The sequence below is a fragment of the Oryctolagus cuniculus genome, chromosome 1 (assembly GCF_051225735.1).
Source record: "Oryctolagus cuniculus isolate XC-2025 breed Fujian yellow rabbit chromosome 1, ASM5122573v1, whole genome shotgun sequence".
NCBI classification, from domain to species: Eukaryota; Metazoa; Chordata; class Mammalia; order Lagomorpha; family Leporidae; genus Oryctolagus; species Oryctolagus cuniculus.
Genome location: NC_142867.1, coordinates 153,033,209 through 153,053,483, shown reverse-complemented (window position 1 = coordinate 153,053,483; position 20,275 = coordinate 153,033,209). Strand labels below are relative to the sequence as shown.

Sequence of the window (20,275 nt, the reverse complement as noted above, 5' to 3'; positions counted from 1 at the left end):
AGGAAGAATTACAACTGGCATCACTGAAATACAAAAGATCATATGAAGCAACTGTGACAAACTATAAACTGTTGAACTAGAAAACCTTGCAGAATTGGATAAGTTCTTGGATTCATGTAACCTAACAAAATTAAATCAAGAGATAGTGGCAACGTCAACAGACTTGTAACAAGCAATGAGACTGGAACAATATCTGAAAATCTTCCATTAAGGAAAAGTCTGGGACCTGATGCCTTTGCTGCTGAATTCTTTTTTTTTTTTTTTTAACTTTTATTTAATGAATATAAATTTCCAAAGTACAGCTTATGGATTACAATGGGTCCCCCCCCCCCATAATTTCCCTCCCACCCGCATCCTCCCCTTTCCTGCTCCCTCTCCCATTCACATCAAGATTCATTTTCAATTATCTTTATATACAGAAAATCAGTTTAGCATATATTAAGTAAAGATTTCAACAGTTTGCACCCACATAGAAAAAGTGTAAAATACTGTTTGAGTACTAGTTATAGCATTAAATCACAATGTACAGCACATTAAAGACAGAGATCCTACATGAGGAGTAAGTGCACAGTGACTCCTGTTGTTGACTTAACAAATTGACACTCTTGTTTATGGCATCAGTAATCACCCTAGGCTCTTGTCATGAGTTGCCAAGGCTATGGAAGCCTTTTGAGTTCACCAACTCTGATCTTATTTAGACAAGGTCGTAGTCAAAGTGGAAGTTCTCTCCTCCCTTCAGAGAAAGGTACCTACTTCTTTGATGACCTGTTCTTTTCACCTTTTCACTGGGATCTCACTCGCGGAGATATTTCATTTAGGTTTGTTGTTGTTGTTGTTGTTGGTTTTTTTTTGCCAGAGTGTTTTGGCTTTCCATGCCTGTAATACTCTCATGGGCTTTTCAGCCAGATCCGCGTGCCTTAAGGGCTGATTCTGAAGCCAGAGTGCTGTTTAGGACATCTGCCATTCTGTGGGTCTGCTGTGTATCTCGCTTCCCATGTTGGATCGTTCTCTCCCTTTTTTATTCTATCAGCCAGCATTTGCAGACACTAGTCTTGTTTATGTGCTCCGTTTGGCTCTTAGTCCTATCATTATGATCAATTGTGAACAGAAATTGATCACTGGGACTAGTGAGATGGCATTGGTACATGCCAACTTGATGGGATTGAATTGGAATCCCCTGGTATGTTTCTAACTCTACCGTTTGAGGTAAGTCAGCTTGAACATGTCCTGAATTGCACATCTCTTCCCTCTCTTATTCCCACTCTTATATTTAACAGCGATCACTTTTCAGTTAAGTTTCAACACTTGAGAATAACTGTGTATTGATTACAGTATTCAACCAAAAGTATTAAGTACAGCAAACAAAAAAAATACTAAGAGGGATAACGTATTAAGTTGTTCATCAACAGTCAGGGCAAGGGCTGATCAAGTCACCATTTCTCATAGTGTTCATTTCACTTTACCAGGTTTCCTTTTTGGTGCTCAGTTAGTTTACTACTGAATTCTACAAAACATTCAAAGATGAAGTAATTCCAAAACTCTTCAGACTGTTCCAAAATATTGAACAAGGAAGGGCATGCTTCACAGGGCTAGGGATCAACAGTGAGGAGAAAAGTGTAGGAGGTACACTCTCAGCGGAGAATTGGAGAGAAAGCTTTCTAGGAAGCATCATGGGAAGAAGTGAAGCTGTGAACCTGTGTGGTCAGTGCAGCCTGCACAGCTGCAGTGGCAGAAGGCTGGAGCCAGTGGCATTTTAGGAGGGGAGGCTGGTCTGCACCAATCTGGGGGAGGGGTAGAGCCAGAGAGAGTTGTGTGGGACCAGACTGGACAGTGGGGGCTGGTGGCTGCTGGTGGTCGCTTGTGGTCCCAGTGGACGTGGAGGGGAACATTTGATTCAAACCAGTCTCTCCAAAACAGAACCTGTAATCTGGCTGAGAGAGGCAGCTGCCGTTTTGTAAAAGGGCAACAATTACCGAAGCTTGCAGGAGTGCACATACAGTTCACTGAGATGGAACACCTGAACGCAGTGCTGGTGGCAGTGGGTTGCAGACATTTGGCCAATGGCTCTAGTGTGCATGTATGATCCAGAGCTTCAAGTAGGGGGAATGGCCCACAGTCCTCACTGATTCAGAGCACTGAACGCTCAGCGGACTGAAAGTGAAAGGTTGGAAACAGATGTTCCATGCTAACGGAAACCAAAGAAAAACTGGTGTTGCATCCTAAGATCAGACAAATAGAACAACTGTTAAAGGAGATGAAGGGCACTATGTAATCATTAAGGATCAATCCAACAGGAAGATGTATCTATAATAAATGTTAATGCACCCAATTATAGGTTACCTGGCTACTTAAAAGGTAATGGATCTAAAAGGAAATATTGACTCCAATACAATAGTAATGGGGGACTTCAGTACCACACTTTCAGCAATGGACACATTAACCAGACAGAAAATTAACAAGGAAACAACAATCAACACTTTAGACCAAATGGTCCTAATGGATATCTACAGAACCTTGCAACCCACAGTGGCAGAATACACATTCTTCTCATTAGTGCAAGGGACTTTGTCCAGGATATACCATATGTTAGGCCTCAAAGCAAGTCTCAGCAAATTCAAAAAAATCGAAATCATTCCATGCCCCCTCTCAGACCATAATGGAATAAAGCTGTAAATCAGCTCAAGAATCACTAGAACATATGCAAACACATGGAGATGGAATAACATGTTCCTTTAAAAAAAAGTGGGTTATAGAAGAAATCAAAAGAAAAATAAAAAATTTCTGGAAACAAATGAAGATGAGAATACATGTTATCAAAACTTACGGGATACAGCAAAAGCAGTGTTAAGAGAAAATTTATAGCATTTAGTACTTACATGAAGAAACTGGAAAGATACCAAGTAAATGAGCTAGCAGTGCATCTCAGGTACCTAGAATATCAACAACAAGCCAAATCCAAAACAAGGGAGAAATAAATAAAATGAGAGAAGAATTAAGCAAAATTGAAACAAAAAAATACAAAATCAGTGAAATGGAAAGCTGGTTCTTTGAAAAACAAAATTGATACACCCGTGGTGCAATTAACCAAAAAAAAAAAAAAAAATACCTAAAGTAATAAAATCAGAGATGCAAAAGTAGATGTAACAACAGATAACACAGAAATGAAAATAATCATCAGAAATTATTACCAAGAGCTGTATGCCAACAAATTAGGAATCCTAGAAGAAATGGATAGATTCCTAGAAACATACAATCTACCAAAATTGAGTCATGAAGATGCAAAAAACCAAAAAAGACCAATAACCAAGATGGAGACTGAATCATTAATAAAGACCCTCCCAACAATGAAAAGCCCAGGACTGGATGGCTTCACTGCTGAATTCTACCAGACTTTTGAAGAACTAATTCCAATTCTTCTTAAGCTATTCAAAATGACCAAAAAGGAGGGAATCCTCCCAAACTCCGTGTACAAAGCCTGTGTTATCTTAATACCTAAGCCTGAAAAAGATGCAACAGAAAAAGAGAACTAAAGACCAATATCCCTGATGAACATAGATGCAAAAATCCTCAACAAAATTTAGCTAATTTAATCTACAACACATCAGAAAGAAATAGAAGACAGTAAATAAATAAATCTTTAAAACAAAACAAAAAGGAGCAATGAGGGAGGAGGAGGAAATAAAAGCATCAAAATTGGAAAAGAGGAAGTCAGATTATCCATGTTTGCAGATGACATGATGTTGTACATGGAAAAACGTAAACACTCCATCAAGAAGTTGTTAAAATTGATAAACAATTCAGTAAAGTTGCAGGTTATAAAATAAAAATTATAGCTTTTTTGTATGCTAATGGTGAACTCATAGAAACAGAAATCGAGAAAGAAATCCCATTTACAATAGCCACCAAGAAAAAAAAATACATAGAAATAAATTTAACCAAAAAAGTGATATATGTCTGCAATGAAAATTATGAAACATTTATGGAGGAAGTCATCAAGGATACACAAAAATGGAAAGATATTCCTTGTGCATGGATCTGAAGAAACAATATCATTAAAATGTCTATACTAGGTAAAGCACTCTACAGATTCAGTGCTGTCCCTACCAATGATATTCTTTACAGAACTAGAAAAAACAGTCCTAAAATTGACATGGAATCACAAAGGATCCAGAAGCGCTGAAGCAGTCTTGTACAAGAAATACCAGGTGGAGACATCACAATTCCTGACTTTAAAGCATACTATACAATTTTGTAGTAATCAAAACAGTATGGTCGGGGCCAACATTGTGGTGTAGTGAGTAACACCTCCGCCTGCAGTGCCAGCATCCCATATGGGCACCAGTTTGAGTCTTGGCAGCCCCACTTCCAATCCAGTTCTCTGCTATGGCCTGGGAAAGCAGTGGAAAATGGCCCAGGTCCTTGGGCCCTTGTACCCGCTTGGGAGATTCAGAAGATGCTTCTGGCTCCTGGCTTCAGATCAGTGCAGCTCTGGCCATTTGGGGAGTGAACCAGAGGAGGGAAGACCTCTCTGCCTCTGCCTCTGCCTCTCTCTAACTGTGCCTTTCAAATTAAATAAATAAACAGCATGGTACTTACATAAAAACTGAAACATGGATCATGGAATGGAATAGAGAGCCCAGAAATTAATCCACATACATATATATACAACTGTTTTTTAATGAAGGTGCTCAGACCATACCTTGGAGTAAAGCTAGTCTCTTCAACAAGTGGTGCTGGCAGAACTGTTTGTATATATGTATGTATATACTGTATGTATAACTATGTATATATGTATACACACATATATGAGGTATGGGTCTAATTTCCTTCATATATGTGTGTGTGTATGTGTGTGTGTGTATATATATGTATGATGTGTCTATGATATATATATATATACACACACACATATATATAGATATATATATATATGGCTGGCGCCGCTGCTCAATAGGCTAATCCTCCACCTAGTGGCGCCGGCACAGCAGGTTCTAGTCCCGGTCGGGGCGCCAGATTCTGTCCCAGTTGCCCCTCTTCCAGGCCAGCTCTCTGCTGTGGCCCAGGAAGGCAGTGGAAGATGGCCCAAGTGCTTGGGCCCTGCACCCCATGGGAGACCAGGAGAAGCACCTGGCTCCTGCCTTCGGATCAGCGCGGTGCGCTGGCTGCAGCGCGCCAGGCATGGCGGCCAATGGAGGGTGAACCAACGGCAAAAAGGAAGACCTTTCTCTCTGTCTCTTCTATCTCACTGTCCACTCTGTCTGTCAAAAAAAAAAAATATATATATATATATATATATATATATATGAAGGAAATTAGGAAATTAGACCCATACCTCTCACCATATTCAAAAATGAGCTCAAGGTGGATCAGAGACTTACATTTAAGGGCTGAGACTATGAAGCTGCTTGAAGAAAATGTAGAGGAAACTCTCAAAGACATTGTTGTAGGGGGCAACTTCTTGGACAAGATCCCCAAATTACAGGCTGCAATAGCAAAAATAAGTGGAACTACATCAAACTCTGAAGCTTTTGCAAAGAAAACGATCAGAGTGAAGAGACATCCAATAGAATGGGAAACAAATATTTGCAGACCACCTATCTGATAAAGGCTTAATATCCCAATTGTATCAGCAACTTAGAAAATTCAGCAGCCATAAACAACCAATCCAGTTGAGAAATGGACAAAGGACTTCAATAGACAATTCTCAAAAGATACAAATGGCCAACAAATATATGAAAAATCCTCAACATTACTAGCAATCCGGGAAATGCAAATGTAAACCACAATTAGATATCACCTCACGCCTGTCAGAACTGCTAAAATCCAAAATAGAGTAACAAATGCTGACGAGAACGTGGAGAACGGGGAACATTTACACAGTCCATGGGAATGTAAATGAGTGAGGCCATTATGGAAAACAGTGTGTTGGTTTCTTAAACTAGAAATAGACTTGCTGTATGATCCAGCAATCCCACTACTGGGTATATACCTAAAAGACTTGAACACAGTGTATCATAGAGATAGCTGTACCACCATGTTCACAGGAGCCAAAATTTGGAATCAACCAAGGTGTCCATTATCAGATGAATGCATAAAGAAAATGTGGTATATATACACAATGGAATATTATTCAATTATATAAAAGAATGAAATTTTACCATTTGTAGTAAAATGGATGCAACTGGAATTATCTTGAATGAAATAAACTGGACCCAGGAAGACAAATACTGTATGTTCTCACTTACATATGGGTGCTAAAATTTGAAAAACAAAGAGAAAAGATAAATGTCTGTGTGTATCAGTATTGCTGGAAATACAGTTTTGTAAGGCTTTTTTTCAAAAATACTTCTGTGAAAACAATGGTTAAGAATGTTAGTGTGGTTTTATGATCTGTGGTCACTTTAAATTTATATGGGTGAATCAGTTTTCCATTCAATTATTGTTTATAACCCTTGTCTGTATTCCTACTAGGATCTTTTTGCTTTAAAAACAAGCCAAAAAACAAACAAAAAACCCCTTATACTGACATATATTAAATATACTTTTATGCTTTTTTTTTTAAATGCCTCTACGCCAAGTAAAAAAGGAAAAAAGCCATGTGAAAAGTTATTCAATAAAAAATTAGGTGGGATCTACTGTTAGGTTCGAAAATAAGGACGGGGATTAGTTGTTGGCTTTGGCAATGTGCAGATATTGGGAACTGTTACAACAGTGGTTTTAATCACCATTCGTGTAAGCCCAGACCTATTTAGTTAGAAAGTCTGGGGTTGGAACTGCACAGTTCATGTTTTAAAGCCATTCTGGTGATCCTCATGCGTGCTCAATCTTGATGACACTACTCCATTCAATTCTCCTCCAAAAATGTGAACCATTTAAAATAAAGATCTGTTCACTTTATATGTACCATCAGTGGCTTTGAATTGCTATTAGGATAAAGTCTATAATTTTGTCTTTAACTAGTTTATATCCTTGTAATTTAATTGTAGGTAACATGTCTGGTTTTGCTTCTTGTTTTGTGTGTGTTTTGCATTTTATCATCTGGCCATAGTAAATTATTTCAATGCCTTCAACATGTCCTGTTTGCACAGTTTTGGGTGTTTTCACTATTTCTCCTCCTCGGAATCATCTAAGTTCAATTCATATATATTGTGTTGATCAGAAGACTGTACTTTTAGGGATCACTTTTGTAGTTTTTGTACTCGGTTAGCTGTCACTTGATCCGGGCACATCCTGGGTTTGATGCCTCTGCCATGTCTCTTAAACTGCCTGTTTAAACCATTATGGCACTTCATTGTTTACAGGTTTTTGTTTTTGTTTTTGTTTTTTAATTTTTATTTTTTGACCAGCAGTGAGCTTTTTGAAAGCAGAAGCTTTTTTTTTTTTTTTTTAAATAAATTCTTGACTGAATGATTTGTTTTCAAAGGTATTTTGATGAAAATTGGTCTAAGGTATGAAAGATAAAGATTTATCATTCTACCATTTCTAATATAATGATTTTTTTTACTACTCTTCTTTTTTCCCCTTTTCAGACAACTGATCAAAATTGGGTTCCAAGTTTACATGATGAAACTGAGAAACTAGTTCGTAAGGTAAAATAAATCTTAACTCAATGGACTTGATGCAAAAGGCTTTTAGAAAGGCAAATGGTAACATGCATAGATGAGGATTTCTGTGAATTGTGTCTGTTTGCTTAACCATGATATGACTAGTTATTTGAGACTTCTGGAAATAGCATATGTTAAAAATGTTTCAGTGAAAATGAGACCTGTAAAAATTTTTATTTTCAGTTGATCCGATTGGATAACCTTTTTGCCTATTGGAATGTGAAGTCTCAGATGTTTTATCTTAATGATTATGATGAATCATTGGTAAGTAAATTTTTTTGCTCTATGTATATATATGTATTTGTTGGTGTCATATTTTATATCAAGTTTAATTCATTGTCTGTAATCGCACATAGAATTTTTTGCTAGGCAGAGTCCATTAGAATTTACAGAAACAGGTGAAAATGTGTGTTCCTATACCCAGACATATATATGTACACACACATATCTTAATAGCTCCTAGAACTTTTTGTTATAGTGGTTTGATGAGATACTGTTTAAGCACTTTGTTATTATGCCATAGCTAAGTCCTTCTTACTTAGGGTTACTTATTTATTTTACATTTTAATTAAAAGACTTATTTATTTGAAAGACACTGTTACAGAGGGAGAGGGAGGGAGAGAGAGGTTCTCCATCTGCTGATTCACTCTGCAGAATTATTTTTTGTTTGAATTGCAGGGAGAGAGAGAGAGAGGTGAGAGAGAGAAAGAGTTCCTATCTGCTCACTCTCCAAAGGCTCACAGTGGCTGGCACTGGGCTAGGACTGGAGCCAGGACAGTACCTCAGTCCAGGTCTTCCTTATGAGGGGAAGTATGCCAGTTACTGGAGCCAACACAGCCCTCTCCAAGAGTCTGCATTAGTGGGGATCCGTAGTCAGGACCTGGAACTGGAAATTGAACCCAGACCCTCTGATGTAGGACAGGGGTATCTTAAGTACTAGGATAAATGTCTACTCCCAAGTTATTTATTTTTTAGTTGCTTTGATGCAGTTTTCTTTTTGCAAAAGTAAGATTTTTTAGGGTAAAAGTATATTGTCATAAATGAAAACATTTTGTTTTTTAATAGGACAGGTTGAGGAATGGCATTGTCAAAGAAGATATTGTTCCAGGAGGTTATGATTTTGGTAAGTGTATTTCCTAAGATAAAAAGTCAAATTAACCAGTATAAATTTTACATTACAGTGTTGACATCACTGTGATATTTTCTATTAAATTTTTGTCCTATGTAGTTAAATATACTTATTATAAAAAAAGCTTATCTTTTCTGTCTATTTTGTTAGGAAGTTTTGTCGATGTTTCAAAGCTATAGTTGTCGACAAATGTCTAACTAAAAGGATGTTAATTGTGACAAATCTCTAATATTTAATTCAAGAATAATTATGATAATGTATATAAAAACATTTTGAAATGAAAAATATAATAAAGCTAACTGCCATCTTACAATTTTTAAAGTATGCTTTTGAAATTTTTCTTTTTGACTTTTTTTTTTTTTTTTTTTTTTTTTTTTGACAGGCAGAGTGGACAGTGAGAGAGAGAGAGAGAGAGAGAAAGGTCTTCCTTTTGCCGTTGGTTCACCCTCCAATGGCCGCCGCGGCTGACGCGCTGCGGCCGGCGCACCGCGCTGATCCGATGGCAGGAGCCAGGAGCCAGGTGCTTTTCCTGGTCTCCCATGGGGTGCAGGGCCCAAGCACCTGGGCCATCCTCCACTGCACTCCCTGGCCACAGCAGAGGGCTGGCCTGGAAGAGGGGCAACCGGGACAGAATCCGGCGCCCCAACCGGGACTAGAACCCGGTGTGCCGGCGCCGCTAGGCGGAGGATTAGCCTAGTGAGCCGCGGCGCCGGCCTCTTTTTGACTTTTTACAGTTTTCTGAATTTTGTAAAATGATGTATTACTCTTGTAATCAGAAATAAGGTACTAAAATATACAAAGAAAAGGAATGCCATTTCTTCCACCTTTAGGGCACTCTATCAATGTTGACTGGTGGTGATTAACTTGTTTCTTTCTTTCTTTTCTTTTTTCTTTTCTTTTTTTTTTTTTTGACAGTAAGAGACAGAGAGACAGGTCTTCCTTCCGTTGGTTCACCCCCAAAATGGCTGCTATGGCCGGCGCACTGTGCCGATCCGAAGCCAGGAGCCAGGTGCTTCCTCCTGGTCTCCCATGCGGGTGCAGGCCCCAAGCACTTCGACCATCCTCCACTGCCTTCCCGGGCCACAGCAGAGAGCTGGACTGGAAGAGGGGCAACCGGGACAGAACCCGGCACCCCAACCGGGACTAGAACCCGGGGTACCAATGACGCAGGCGAAGGATTAGCCTAGTGAGCCGCGGTGCTGGCCTAACTTGTTTCTTACATTTGGCTGCCTGATGTCATTAACCTTAGAATATCTTTCCTGAAAGTATTTATTTTCTTGGCATTAGTGATAGTTTTTTTTTTTTATTGTACCATTGTGATAACGCTATTTCCTCAAGTGACTCTTCTTGTTGTGACATTCTTAAAAATAGTAGTTTCATTGTTTCAATTTGGTTTGATTTTCTTGTTTGCTTCCTTTTAGGAAGTACTTATATAAGTATCTATATATTTTTTTTCTCATAGGAAATATGAGTTATGTATCACAGTGATGTAGTGATATTTCTCTAATCTATTACTCTTAAGTTTTACTTATTTTCTCTTTTTTGCGTGCTCTATCAGTCAGGGTCCAGTGAGGAGAGAGAAACCACACAAGAATTTGAGTATGCAAAGCTTTATCAAAGACTTTTAGTCTTTCTTTTTTTTCTTTTTAATTTTTTACTTATTTATTTGAAAGACAATATTATACAGAGAGGGTGAGAGAGAAGTCTTTCATTCCACTGGTTCGCTCCTTAAATGGCTTCAACAGCTTGAGTTGAATCAGGCCAAAGCCAGGAGCCTGGAACTCCATCCGTGTCTCCCAGTATTTATTTTTAAATTAAAAATATTTTTGAGAATTTTTAGCTTTTGAAAGCTAAAAAATTAATTTAGGGATGGCTAACATAAGAGGAATAATCTGTGTATACAGATTAGCCTATAATTTTTTATAAAGATTTATTTATTTATTTGAAAGAGTTACACAGAGAGGGGAGAGGCAGAGAGGGAGGGAGGGAGGTCTTCCATCCAATGGTTCACTTCCCAGATGGCTGCAACGGCCGGAGCTGTGCCCATCCGAAGCCAGGAGCCAGGAGCCTCTTCTGGGTCTCCCACGTGGGTGCAGGGGCCAAGGATTTGGGCCATCTTCTTTTTTTTTTTTTTTTTTTATTTTTATTTTTATTTTTATTTTTATTTTTTTGCATTTTTCTACCTTCTCCTCCACTTTTTTTTTTTTTTTTTTTTTTTTGACAGGCAGAGTGGACAGTGAGAGAGAGAGACAGAGAGAAAGGTCTTCCTTTGCCGTTGGTTCACCCTCCAATGGCCGCCGCGGCCGGCGCGCTGCGGCCGGCGCACCGCGCTGATCCGATGGCAGGAGCCAGGAGCCAGGTGCTTTTCCTGGTCTCCCATGGGGTGCAGGGCCCAAGCACCTGGGCCATCCTCCACTGCACTCCCTGGCCACAGCAGAGGGCTGGCCTGGAAGAGGGGCAACCGGGACAGAATCCGGCGCCCCAACCGGGACTAGAACCCGGTGTGCCGGCGCCGCTAGGCGGAGGATTAGCCTAGTGAGCCGCGGCGCCGGCTTGGGCCATCTTCTACTGCTTTCCCAGGCCGTAGCAGAGAGCTGGACAGCAAGTGGAGCAGCCAGGTCTCGAACGAACCAGTGCCCATATGGGATGCCAGTGCTTCGGGTCAGGGCGTTAACCCACTGCGCCACAGCACCGGCCCCAAATTGGCCTGTAATTTGATAATTAATCTCTTTCTAGATTCTTCTATTACTAGGCTCAATTGTGATTCTTGTTCATTTTGGCACTAAATAGAGTTGAAATAAATTTATCTTAGATTGTGGTTTAAGCCAAGCAGGTAATCCTGGGTAAACTCTCACACATCTCTCTCTTTTATGAGTTGAAAGGAGGAACAGGTGGATACAGAGACATTGATCAGAAATTCAGGAATGATAATCATAAAATGAATGAGTCAGTGTTAAATATAGTGTCTTTTCCCCTTAGCATTTCTGCTCTCTAGGACTGTGTACTTTCATAAAATTGTTTTTATTGAACTATGTTTCCTTATGAAGAATATACCTGCTATTAAGAGTCATATTGGTGATTTGAAGAAGAGTTCAGTGAAGCCTTTGTTGTACTGTTAGAAGACAGTAGGAAAATTATAAGCAGGAAAATGATTAAAAGAATGATTACTAATTACAGAATGGGTCATCTGACCAAATCATGGCAATGTGGATATTTGAGAAATGTAGAAAGGGTATATAAAAGACATAAAAATTTGTGTTTTGAACTTAATTGTTCGAATGTTTTCAGAGTTTTAAAATAATAACTACTTTTTCAATTTGTTTTATTTCCAGTATTTCTCCCTCTATCTGCCAATGCCAAACTTCAGATGAATCGCCGATCAGATTTTGACTTTTCTGATCCTAAAATAAACCTGGATGTTGAGTTACATGAGATAGCAATTGAATTTAATAAACCACAGGTGATTTTTTTGAATAAATTTTAAATTATGATTTTTTTGATAACTAAAATTTTAATGTTTTCTAAAATGTTGCATGCTACCATTTCATTAAAAATTCAATAATTTTTATCTTAAAAATTGGACAGAAAAATCTGAAACATTTAAAAGCTTTAATTTTTTCATTCTTTAGTATTTCAGTGTTATGGAGCTTCTTGAGTCTATTGATATGATGACACAAAATCTGCCATATAGAAAATTTAAACCTGATGTACCTCTTCACTACCATGCCAGAGAATGGTAAATGCCTTACATTTTCAAGGTTTTACAAATACGGTATAAAAGTAAATTTCTTGATATTAAGAATAATTATTTAGAGATACTGTTTTTAAGATCAGATACAAAGTATGATTTGTGGCTAAAAACATATGTAACTCCTTTTTTTTATTATGTTAATGAAATGGACTCAAAGGATTCTGCATAGCAGAATTTACCACTGGAGATAGTAAAGTATCAGAGCTTTTACTTCCTATAGAAAAAATCAGTATTTTTGAAATTATTTTTAGAAACTGTATCCTGGTTGTTTCCTAGCAAGGGTTTATTTGTTTTATTTTTTGTTTGTTTGTTTTTTCCTGCCCAGCTCCTCCTGTTAGACTTACTTTGTATTTAAGGGATTCTTTTCAGTATAATCCCATTGTAAAATTCAGAAATCTTGTTATTTGAGTATTTAAGTTATTTGCTAGTTTCTAGAAGTTGTAGTTATTATTTCAGTTGACTATTTCAATTATTCAGGTGACTAACATGTTGTTTCTTAGCTCATGCCTTAATAGTTAATGTATATTTACATATATAAGATTTATTTATTTATTTGATAGGCAGAATGATAGGGTAAATGAGATAGAGATCTTCCATCTGCTGATTCACTCCCCAAATGACTGCAACAGCCCAGGCTGATCCAGGATCCCAAAACTCCACCTAGGTCTCCCATGTGAGTGACAGAAACCCAAGTACTAGAGCCATCCTCTGCTGCTTTCCAGGTGTACTAGCAGGGAGCTGGATTGGAAGTGGAGCAACTGGAACTCAGAACTCAAATTGGCACTTCAGTATGGGATTAACCCACTGTACTACAACACTGGCCTCAAACTGTATTTTGAACAAAATTGAATGATTTTTACTTATTTTCACATTGGAAAGAGATATGGTTAATAGATTTTTAATGCAGTCAAGGGTGGGGAAAAAAGTGCTTAGGTAATATACCATTTTAATAGTCTTTGAATTATAGTTATGCTTTTGGAGAAGCAATATCACATATTTTGCACTAAGGATGTTTTCTTTTTGTGTTTTAACTAGGTGGGCTTATGCTATACATGGTATTCTTGAAGTAAATGTTATCCCTAGGTTACAAATGTGGTCATGGAAGCATATTCGGGAACATAGACAAAAAGTGAAGCAGTATAAAGAACTGTATAAAAAAAAACTAACAAATAAGAAGCCACCTGCAGAAGTTCTTATGGATTTGGAGGTTAGCATTTAAAAAACATTGTTGAGTATTTTGAACTGTATAATTCTTCTTTTACTGATCGTTGTCTCTTCTATTTAGATGTTTTTATACTCGTGTTCTTAATTTCACTTGGGTAAAATAAATAATGGTGAAATTCTGCTATGAGCTTTTGAAATTTAGGAGAAGGAATTTGGTTTCATGCACATAGTAACTTGAAATTCACTTTATTATGACATTTTTAACCTCAAAAGCATAAAAACTATTTACTACATTGATTCCAAACTTTTCTGTATTGATTTTAAAGCTATAGTATTATCTTTTAGCACTGCATTTGCTCTCTCTTACATCTGACTGAATTAAATAAGTTTCCTGTCTTCTACATGTGTAATGCTCATTCTTACAGCCATGCCTGTGCTTAATGAGGGTACTTGAAATCATTTATGAAAAAATAGAGTTAAAAGATTATCTTGGTACAATTTTGAAATCTTAGCATAATGTGGGATCCTCAAAATTCATTGAAAATGTATATTACGAAAAAACTGCATAGATTTAAAAATACTTTTCAAAATTCTCTTTTGAATTTCATTTTTTAAAAATCTTATTCTTATTTGAGAAACAGAGTTAGAGAATGAGAGAAATGTTCCATCCATCCATTGGCTAACTCCCACATGGCCACAATGGCTGGCCAGGCCAAAGCTAGGAGCTTGAAACTCCTCCTTTTCTGCTTTACCAGGCTCTTTAGTGGGGAGCTGGATTGAAAGTAGAGCAATCAGGGGGCTGGCACCATGGCTCACTTGGTTAATCCTCTGCCTGTGGCACTAGCATCCTATGTGAGCACCGGGTTCTAGCCCTGGTTGCTCCTCTTCCAGTCCAACTCTCTGCTGTGGCCCAGGAAGGCAGTGGAGGTTGGCCCAAGTGCTTGGGCGCCTGCACCCGCATGGGAGACCAGGAGGAAGCACCTGGCTCCTGGCTTTGGATCAGCATAGCTCCAGCCGTAGCGGCCATTTAGGGGGTGAACAAATGGAAGGAAGACCTTTCTCTTTGTCTCTCTCCCTTATTGTCTAACTCTATCTGTCAAATAAATAAATAAAAAGAAAGTAGACAGGACTATCTCTCATATGGGAAGTCTGTGTTGCAAGTGGTGGCTTATCCCACTACACCACAATGCTGGCCCCTTTAGTTCCATTTTCCATGAACTTTTTAGAGTACCCTAGTATGTTTCATCTGTCTTGCCTCATCTCTATTCCTTATTCAGTTATACTCATCTCTGAAGCCCTGTTTGAGTTTCATCTGTTATGTGAGTGTTCTTGAATTTTCTGTGCATTCAGGGCTCCTTTTAATTCTTGTTGCATCTCTATTCTGTATCAACAACTTTGCTTTTAATTATCTGGTTATACTTGTTTAGTCTTGCTTTATATTTTAGTATTATGATATATTCAAGAGGAGACTGTTTTATAGATTAAGTACAGCTTTTAGAGACAGTTATCCTCTTGAAAATGAAGTACCAGGCCGGCGCAGTGGCTCACTTGGTTAATCCTCCGCCTGTGACGCCAGCATCCATATGGGCACTGGGTTCTAGTCCTGGTTGCTCCTCTTCCAGTCCAGCTCTCTGCTGTGGCCCGGGAAGGCAGTGGAGGTTGGCCCAAGTGCTTGAGCCCTGCACCCACATGGGAGACCAGGAGGAAGCACCTGGCTCCTGGCTTCGGATCGACGCAGCACACCGGCCGTAGAGGCCATGTGGGGAGTGAACCAACAGAAGGAAGACCTTTCTCTCTGTCTCTATCTATAACTCTACCTGTCAAAAAAAAAAAAAATTGAAATACCAATATGGAATCTCAAATGTATTTCCAATTAGAAACTCCCTAAAGAATAAATTTTCTTTCTTTGTTTTTAGAAATTTGTTTTTATTTATTTGAAAGATGCAGTTACAGGAAGAATAGTGAGTGAGTGAGAGAGAGAGAGAGAGAGCTTCCATCTGCTGGTTCACTGTCCAAATGGTCACCATAGCCAGAGCTGGTCCAATCCGAAGCCAGGAGCCAGGAGCTTCTTCTGTGTCTCCCATGTGGGTGCAGGAACCCAAGCACTTGGGCCATTCTCCTCTGCTTTCCCAGGTGCATTAGTAGGGAGTTGGATTGGAAATGGAGCAGCAGGGACTCAAACTGGCACCAATATGGGATGCCAGTGTCACAGACAGCAGCTTAACCAACTATGCCACAACACCGGCCCTGAGTTTTTACTTTCAATGTGGACAGCTTTCTGAAGACTTAGGACAATTAGGAATGCTATCTTTAGAGGCTTTGGGCATTAGTTTCAATTTTTTTATTTATTTTTTTTGGTTTAGTCTGAATCCTCCAATTCTGGACAGTAGAGCCCTGAGTTGTTTTTGAGATAATACCAAAGTCATGGTTGCTTCTCTTGGGGATGAAGTGATTTGATAATGAAAACTTGAGAGTAAATATCTGAATGTATAGGTTTGATGAGAGATTTAGTTTATATCAGTTTGTTGCAGTAGACACAGTAACCTTGAAAAGTATAAAATTTAAAAAGATTTTAATACTTGGAATATCTTAATGATGACATACAAAGTGTACATGTAATATGAAGATTTATAATTACACTAATCTGTTTACCCTCAGTTTAAGCCCAAATAAAAGTGATTTTAATTAATGTATATATGTTGTTTTTTAGCAACTTGTATATAGGGCATGTATGGTTTCTTTGTTCAAAAAGTTACTCTGTACTACTAATTTCCAAGCTGATAAATATGAAATAATGGCTTCCTAGCATTTAACAGATGTATTATATTGATGGATGTTTTATGCTTCCTATAATATCTTTTTATTACTGTATCCATTTAATAGATTATGTACTAAAGTCACTTTGGTGAATTAACACATTTTTGTTTATATTTTCAGGAGTTAGAAAAAACTCTGGATGTCTTTAATATAACCATAGCCAGACAACAGGCAGAAGTTGAGGTAATTTCAGATTATCTTTAAATTAGTAACAACAAATACAAAATCCATGTGGATGTTGTGATGTAATTAATATTGTGCTGTAACATACTGTTTCCTTAAGGTTCAAATTTGCTTTTTGTGTTACAAGAAAATTTGATTTAATGTTTTTACTACAACCATTTAAATTAGGTTCCTTTAGGAAAAATTCTATGTAAGTAATTGGGCTTATGACATATTCAGAGTTGATATGAAGATGAAAAGTTAATTCTTTTTTTTTCTCTGATCACCATCTTTTGTGAGTCAGTGAGGGAGAACTAAATTCTTATGCTTGGCTGAATTTACAATTACTGGGTTCTATTGTCAGTGTATATGTAGCTTACATTCATTCACTCAAGCAGAAAAGTTTTGGAAATATGCTTTTATTTCTCTCAATTTTAAATAGAGGATAATTTGTTATTTCCTTGAACATTTATTCATTTTAGGTAAAGAAAGCTGGATACAGGATTTATAAAGAAGGTGTAAAAGATCCAGAGGATAATAAAGGATGGTTTGGCTGGCTGTGGAGTTGGTCAGAATCCAATACTAAACAACAACCAGATGTTAAACCTGGAAGTATGTCCATTTCATTTTACAGTAGTGTACTTAATCATTGGATGTGAAAATACAGTTTTGCAGAAAATTTTCTGATTAAAATGAATATACACTATAAGTATTATAATGATATATATAGTTAAGACTTGCTGTCAAAATTACTATTAAAATTTTAAAATTATAATTGTATTTAAATTATAATTGTTTATAAGACAAGAAATTTAATAAAGCAAAAATTTTTAATCTTGGTAATACTTAAAGAAGAGTTCTATTCCCAGAGGATTTAGTGAAGCCATGTAGCACAGTTATAGGTACATAAAAATTGCAGATTGTTCTATACCATTGGAAATTTTTAAAAAAAGATTTATTTATTTGAAGGGCAGAGATACAGAGAGAGAGAAGGAGGGGAGAGAGAGGGAGAGAAAGAGATACCTTCCATCCACTGATTCATTCCCAAAATGGCCGCAGTGGCTGGAGGGGGCTGATCCAAAGCCAGGAGCTTCTTCCAGGTCTCCCATGCAGGTTCAGGGGCCCAATCACTTGTCTATCTTCCACTGCTTCACTAGGCACATTAGCAGGAAGGGAGCTGAATCAGAAGCAGAACAGCCGATACCAGAACCAGCACCCATATGGGATGCTGACACTGCAGACAGAGGCTTAACAACATCAGCCCCTGTAAATTTTTTTCATAAAGATTTGGTCATTCAACTGCAGAGGAAGGAGAGACAGAGAAGAGATATTAATCAATTGATTTTACATCTGCTGGTTTACCTTCCAAATGGCCACAACTCCTGGTACTAGACCAGGCCAAGCCAGGAGTCAGGAACTTTCCTGTGTTTGGGCTTTCCTATAGATGGGCCATCTTCTACTTCTTTCCTAGGCTCATTCACAGGAAAGTGGATAGGAAGTGGAGCAGCTGGGACTCCAGTTGATGCTCATATTAGATGCCTGCAATGCTTAACCTGGTGTACCGCAACACAGGCCCCAACATTATAAATTTTAATTGAAATTGTCTCTTGGAAACATTTTTATTGCTTAAAAATGCCTAAGATAGCTTTAGAGGCTTAGGGACTTAGGTGTGTGTCTTATATCTGTCACTTGTTGGCAGTCTGGTCCTGGAAAGTTATTTAACTCTCTGTCATGTAATCTGTGAAGATGTCCTATTGCATATTACCGACTTTGTATGCTTACTGTGTTAAACCACAGTGCTATTAAGTGCCCAGTTAGCCTTTGAGTACTTACTATAAGCATTTAGAAAGTTACGTTGTTAAATTTACATATTAAGTAACATATTTTTGGAGAATAATTTCTAAACTTACCAATGCCATTTTAGTCTTCATTGGTTCTTTACAAGTAGGTGCTGGTGCTGTGGCGTAGCAAGTAGAGCTGCCACTTGCAGTGCTGGCATGCTGAACTGGTGCCTGTTCGAGTCCTGGTTACTCCACTTTTGATCCAGCTCCCTGCTAATGTGCCTGGGAAAGCAGCAGATGTGGGCCCCAGCACCCATGTGGCAGACCCAGAATAAGCTCCTGGCTCCTGGCGCCTGGCGTTGGATCAGCCCAGCTCTGGCTGCTGAGATGATTTGAGTTGTGAGCCAGTGGTGGAAGGTCTCTCTCTCTCTGTCTAACTTTGCCTTTCAAAAAAAAATCAATCTTTTTTAAAAAAGTATAAGAAAAAAGAAAGTGAATTTTTCAGTTTATTAAAGGCAGCTAAATTATGTGTTACTTTTATATTTCTGTCAATTAAAAACACAAACTGCTTCTTTATGATTTATAGCTCTTGAAGAAATGTTGACACCTCAAGAAAAAGCATCACTGTATGAAGCAATTGGCTATAGTGAAACAGCAGTTGATCCAACCTTGCCAAAAACAGTAAGATATTTTCTTGCCTTATATCTCAGAGTTTAATACCAAGTATATCTTTTTTTGAATCCTTTAAGAAATAATAGACTGTTGACTTATTCTGCAGTTTTCTGCATCTGTCAATATTGCATTTATTTTAATATTTTTATTTGGTGTTAATATGGTGATTATTTAATGTACAAATAGTGGTCTTTAAAGTACTTTGTGGGTTTTGAAAAGAATGAATTAATGAATAAGAGTATTTGCTGCATTTATATAATTTTTTTTTTTTACATTTTATTCTTTTGAATATACTCCAGTTTGAAGCAATGAAGTTTTTTGTTCACTTGAAAAGTATGTCTATTGTCCTAAGAGAAAATGACCAAAAGCCTGAGCTGTTAGATATTGTGGTAGAAGAATTTAGCACTTTGGTTGTGCAAAGACCTGGAGCACAAGCAATAAAGTAAGTATCAATTTATTATTTTTTAAATAGGTCAAGCATCCCTAATCTGAATATCCAAAATCTGAAATGTTTCAAAATCAGAAACTTTTTGAGCACTGACATACTTCCACAAGTGGAATATTCCAGATTTAACCTCATACATCGCAGTTAAAATAGGTATTCACTTAAAATAATGTAAATAATTACCTTTAGGCTATGTGTCCATATTAAAGATAAGTGAATTTTACATTTAGATTTGCATCTCATCCTTTGATATCAATCTCTTTTTAAATTTTTTTTAAAATTTACTTATTCAAAAGGCAGTGATAGAGAGAAAGATATATATTCCATCTTTTGGTTCACTTCCCAAATGGCCTCAATGCCCAGGGGTGGGTCAGGCTGAAGCCAGAAACAAGGAGCTTCTTCCAGGTCTCCTATGTGTGTGAAGAGGTACAAGCACTTGGGACATCTTTTTCTGCTTTCCCAGGCACATTAGCAGGGAGCTGGATCAGAGGTGCAGGAGCCAGGACTTAAACTAACACCCATATGGGATACTGGCACTGCAGGCAGAGACTTAATTTTCTACACAACAGCGAGAGCCCCCTTTAGATATCTTATTATGTGTATACAGATATTCCAAAATTCAAGAAATCTAAAATTATAGACACTTTTGGTCCTGTCTTAGATGAAAGATAATTAACCTGTATTTTATAAGAAAAAATTTCATTTTGAGGTTGGAAGTTAGGTCTTACATAAGTCTTGTAAAGAGTACTG

At 37.7% G+C, this 20,275-nt stretch overlaps 1 protein-coding gene across 16 annotated transcripts in view; it reads left to right on the top strand.

Moving 5' to 3' along the window:
- The window catches only part of VPS13A (vacuolar protein sorting 13 homolog A), a 248,424-nt gene that overhangs the window by 38,138 nt on the left and 190,011 nt on the right, over positions 1–20,275 (top strand). For 14 of the 16 annotated variants that reach the window (XR_011379457.1, XR_016236667.1, XR_016236666.1 and 11 more), the window contains exons 8-17: positions 7,530–7,589; positions 7,788–7,868; positions 8,670–8,727; positions 12,066–12,193; positions 12,363–12,469; positions 13,520–13,691; positions 16,586–16,648; positions 17,110–17,239; positions 18,995–19,089; positions 19,380–19,522. Coding sequence is in view for 9 of the 16 variants with exons in the window: in XM_089336575.1 (XP_089192701.1) it covers positions 7,530–7,589; positions 7,788–7,868; positions 8,670–8,727; positions 12,066–12,193; positions 12,363–12,469; positions 13,520–13,691; positions 16,586–16,648; positions 17,110–17,239; positions 18,995–19,089; positions 19,380–19,522 (1,037 nt within the window). In the remaining 7 variants the exon portion in view is untranslated. Of the gene's footprint in view, positions 1–7,529; positions 7,590–7,787; positions 7,869–8,669; positions 8,728–12,065; positions 12,194–12,362; positions 12,470–13,519; positions 13,692–16,585; positions 16,649–17,109; positions 17,240–18,994; positions 19,090–19,379; positions 19,523–20,275 lie in introns of those variants that run through there. The other 2 variants (XM_089336586.1, XM_089336576.1) reach the window with 2 other exon arrangements.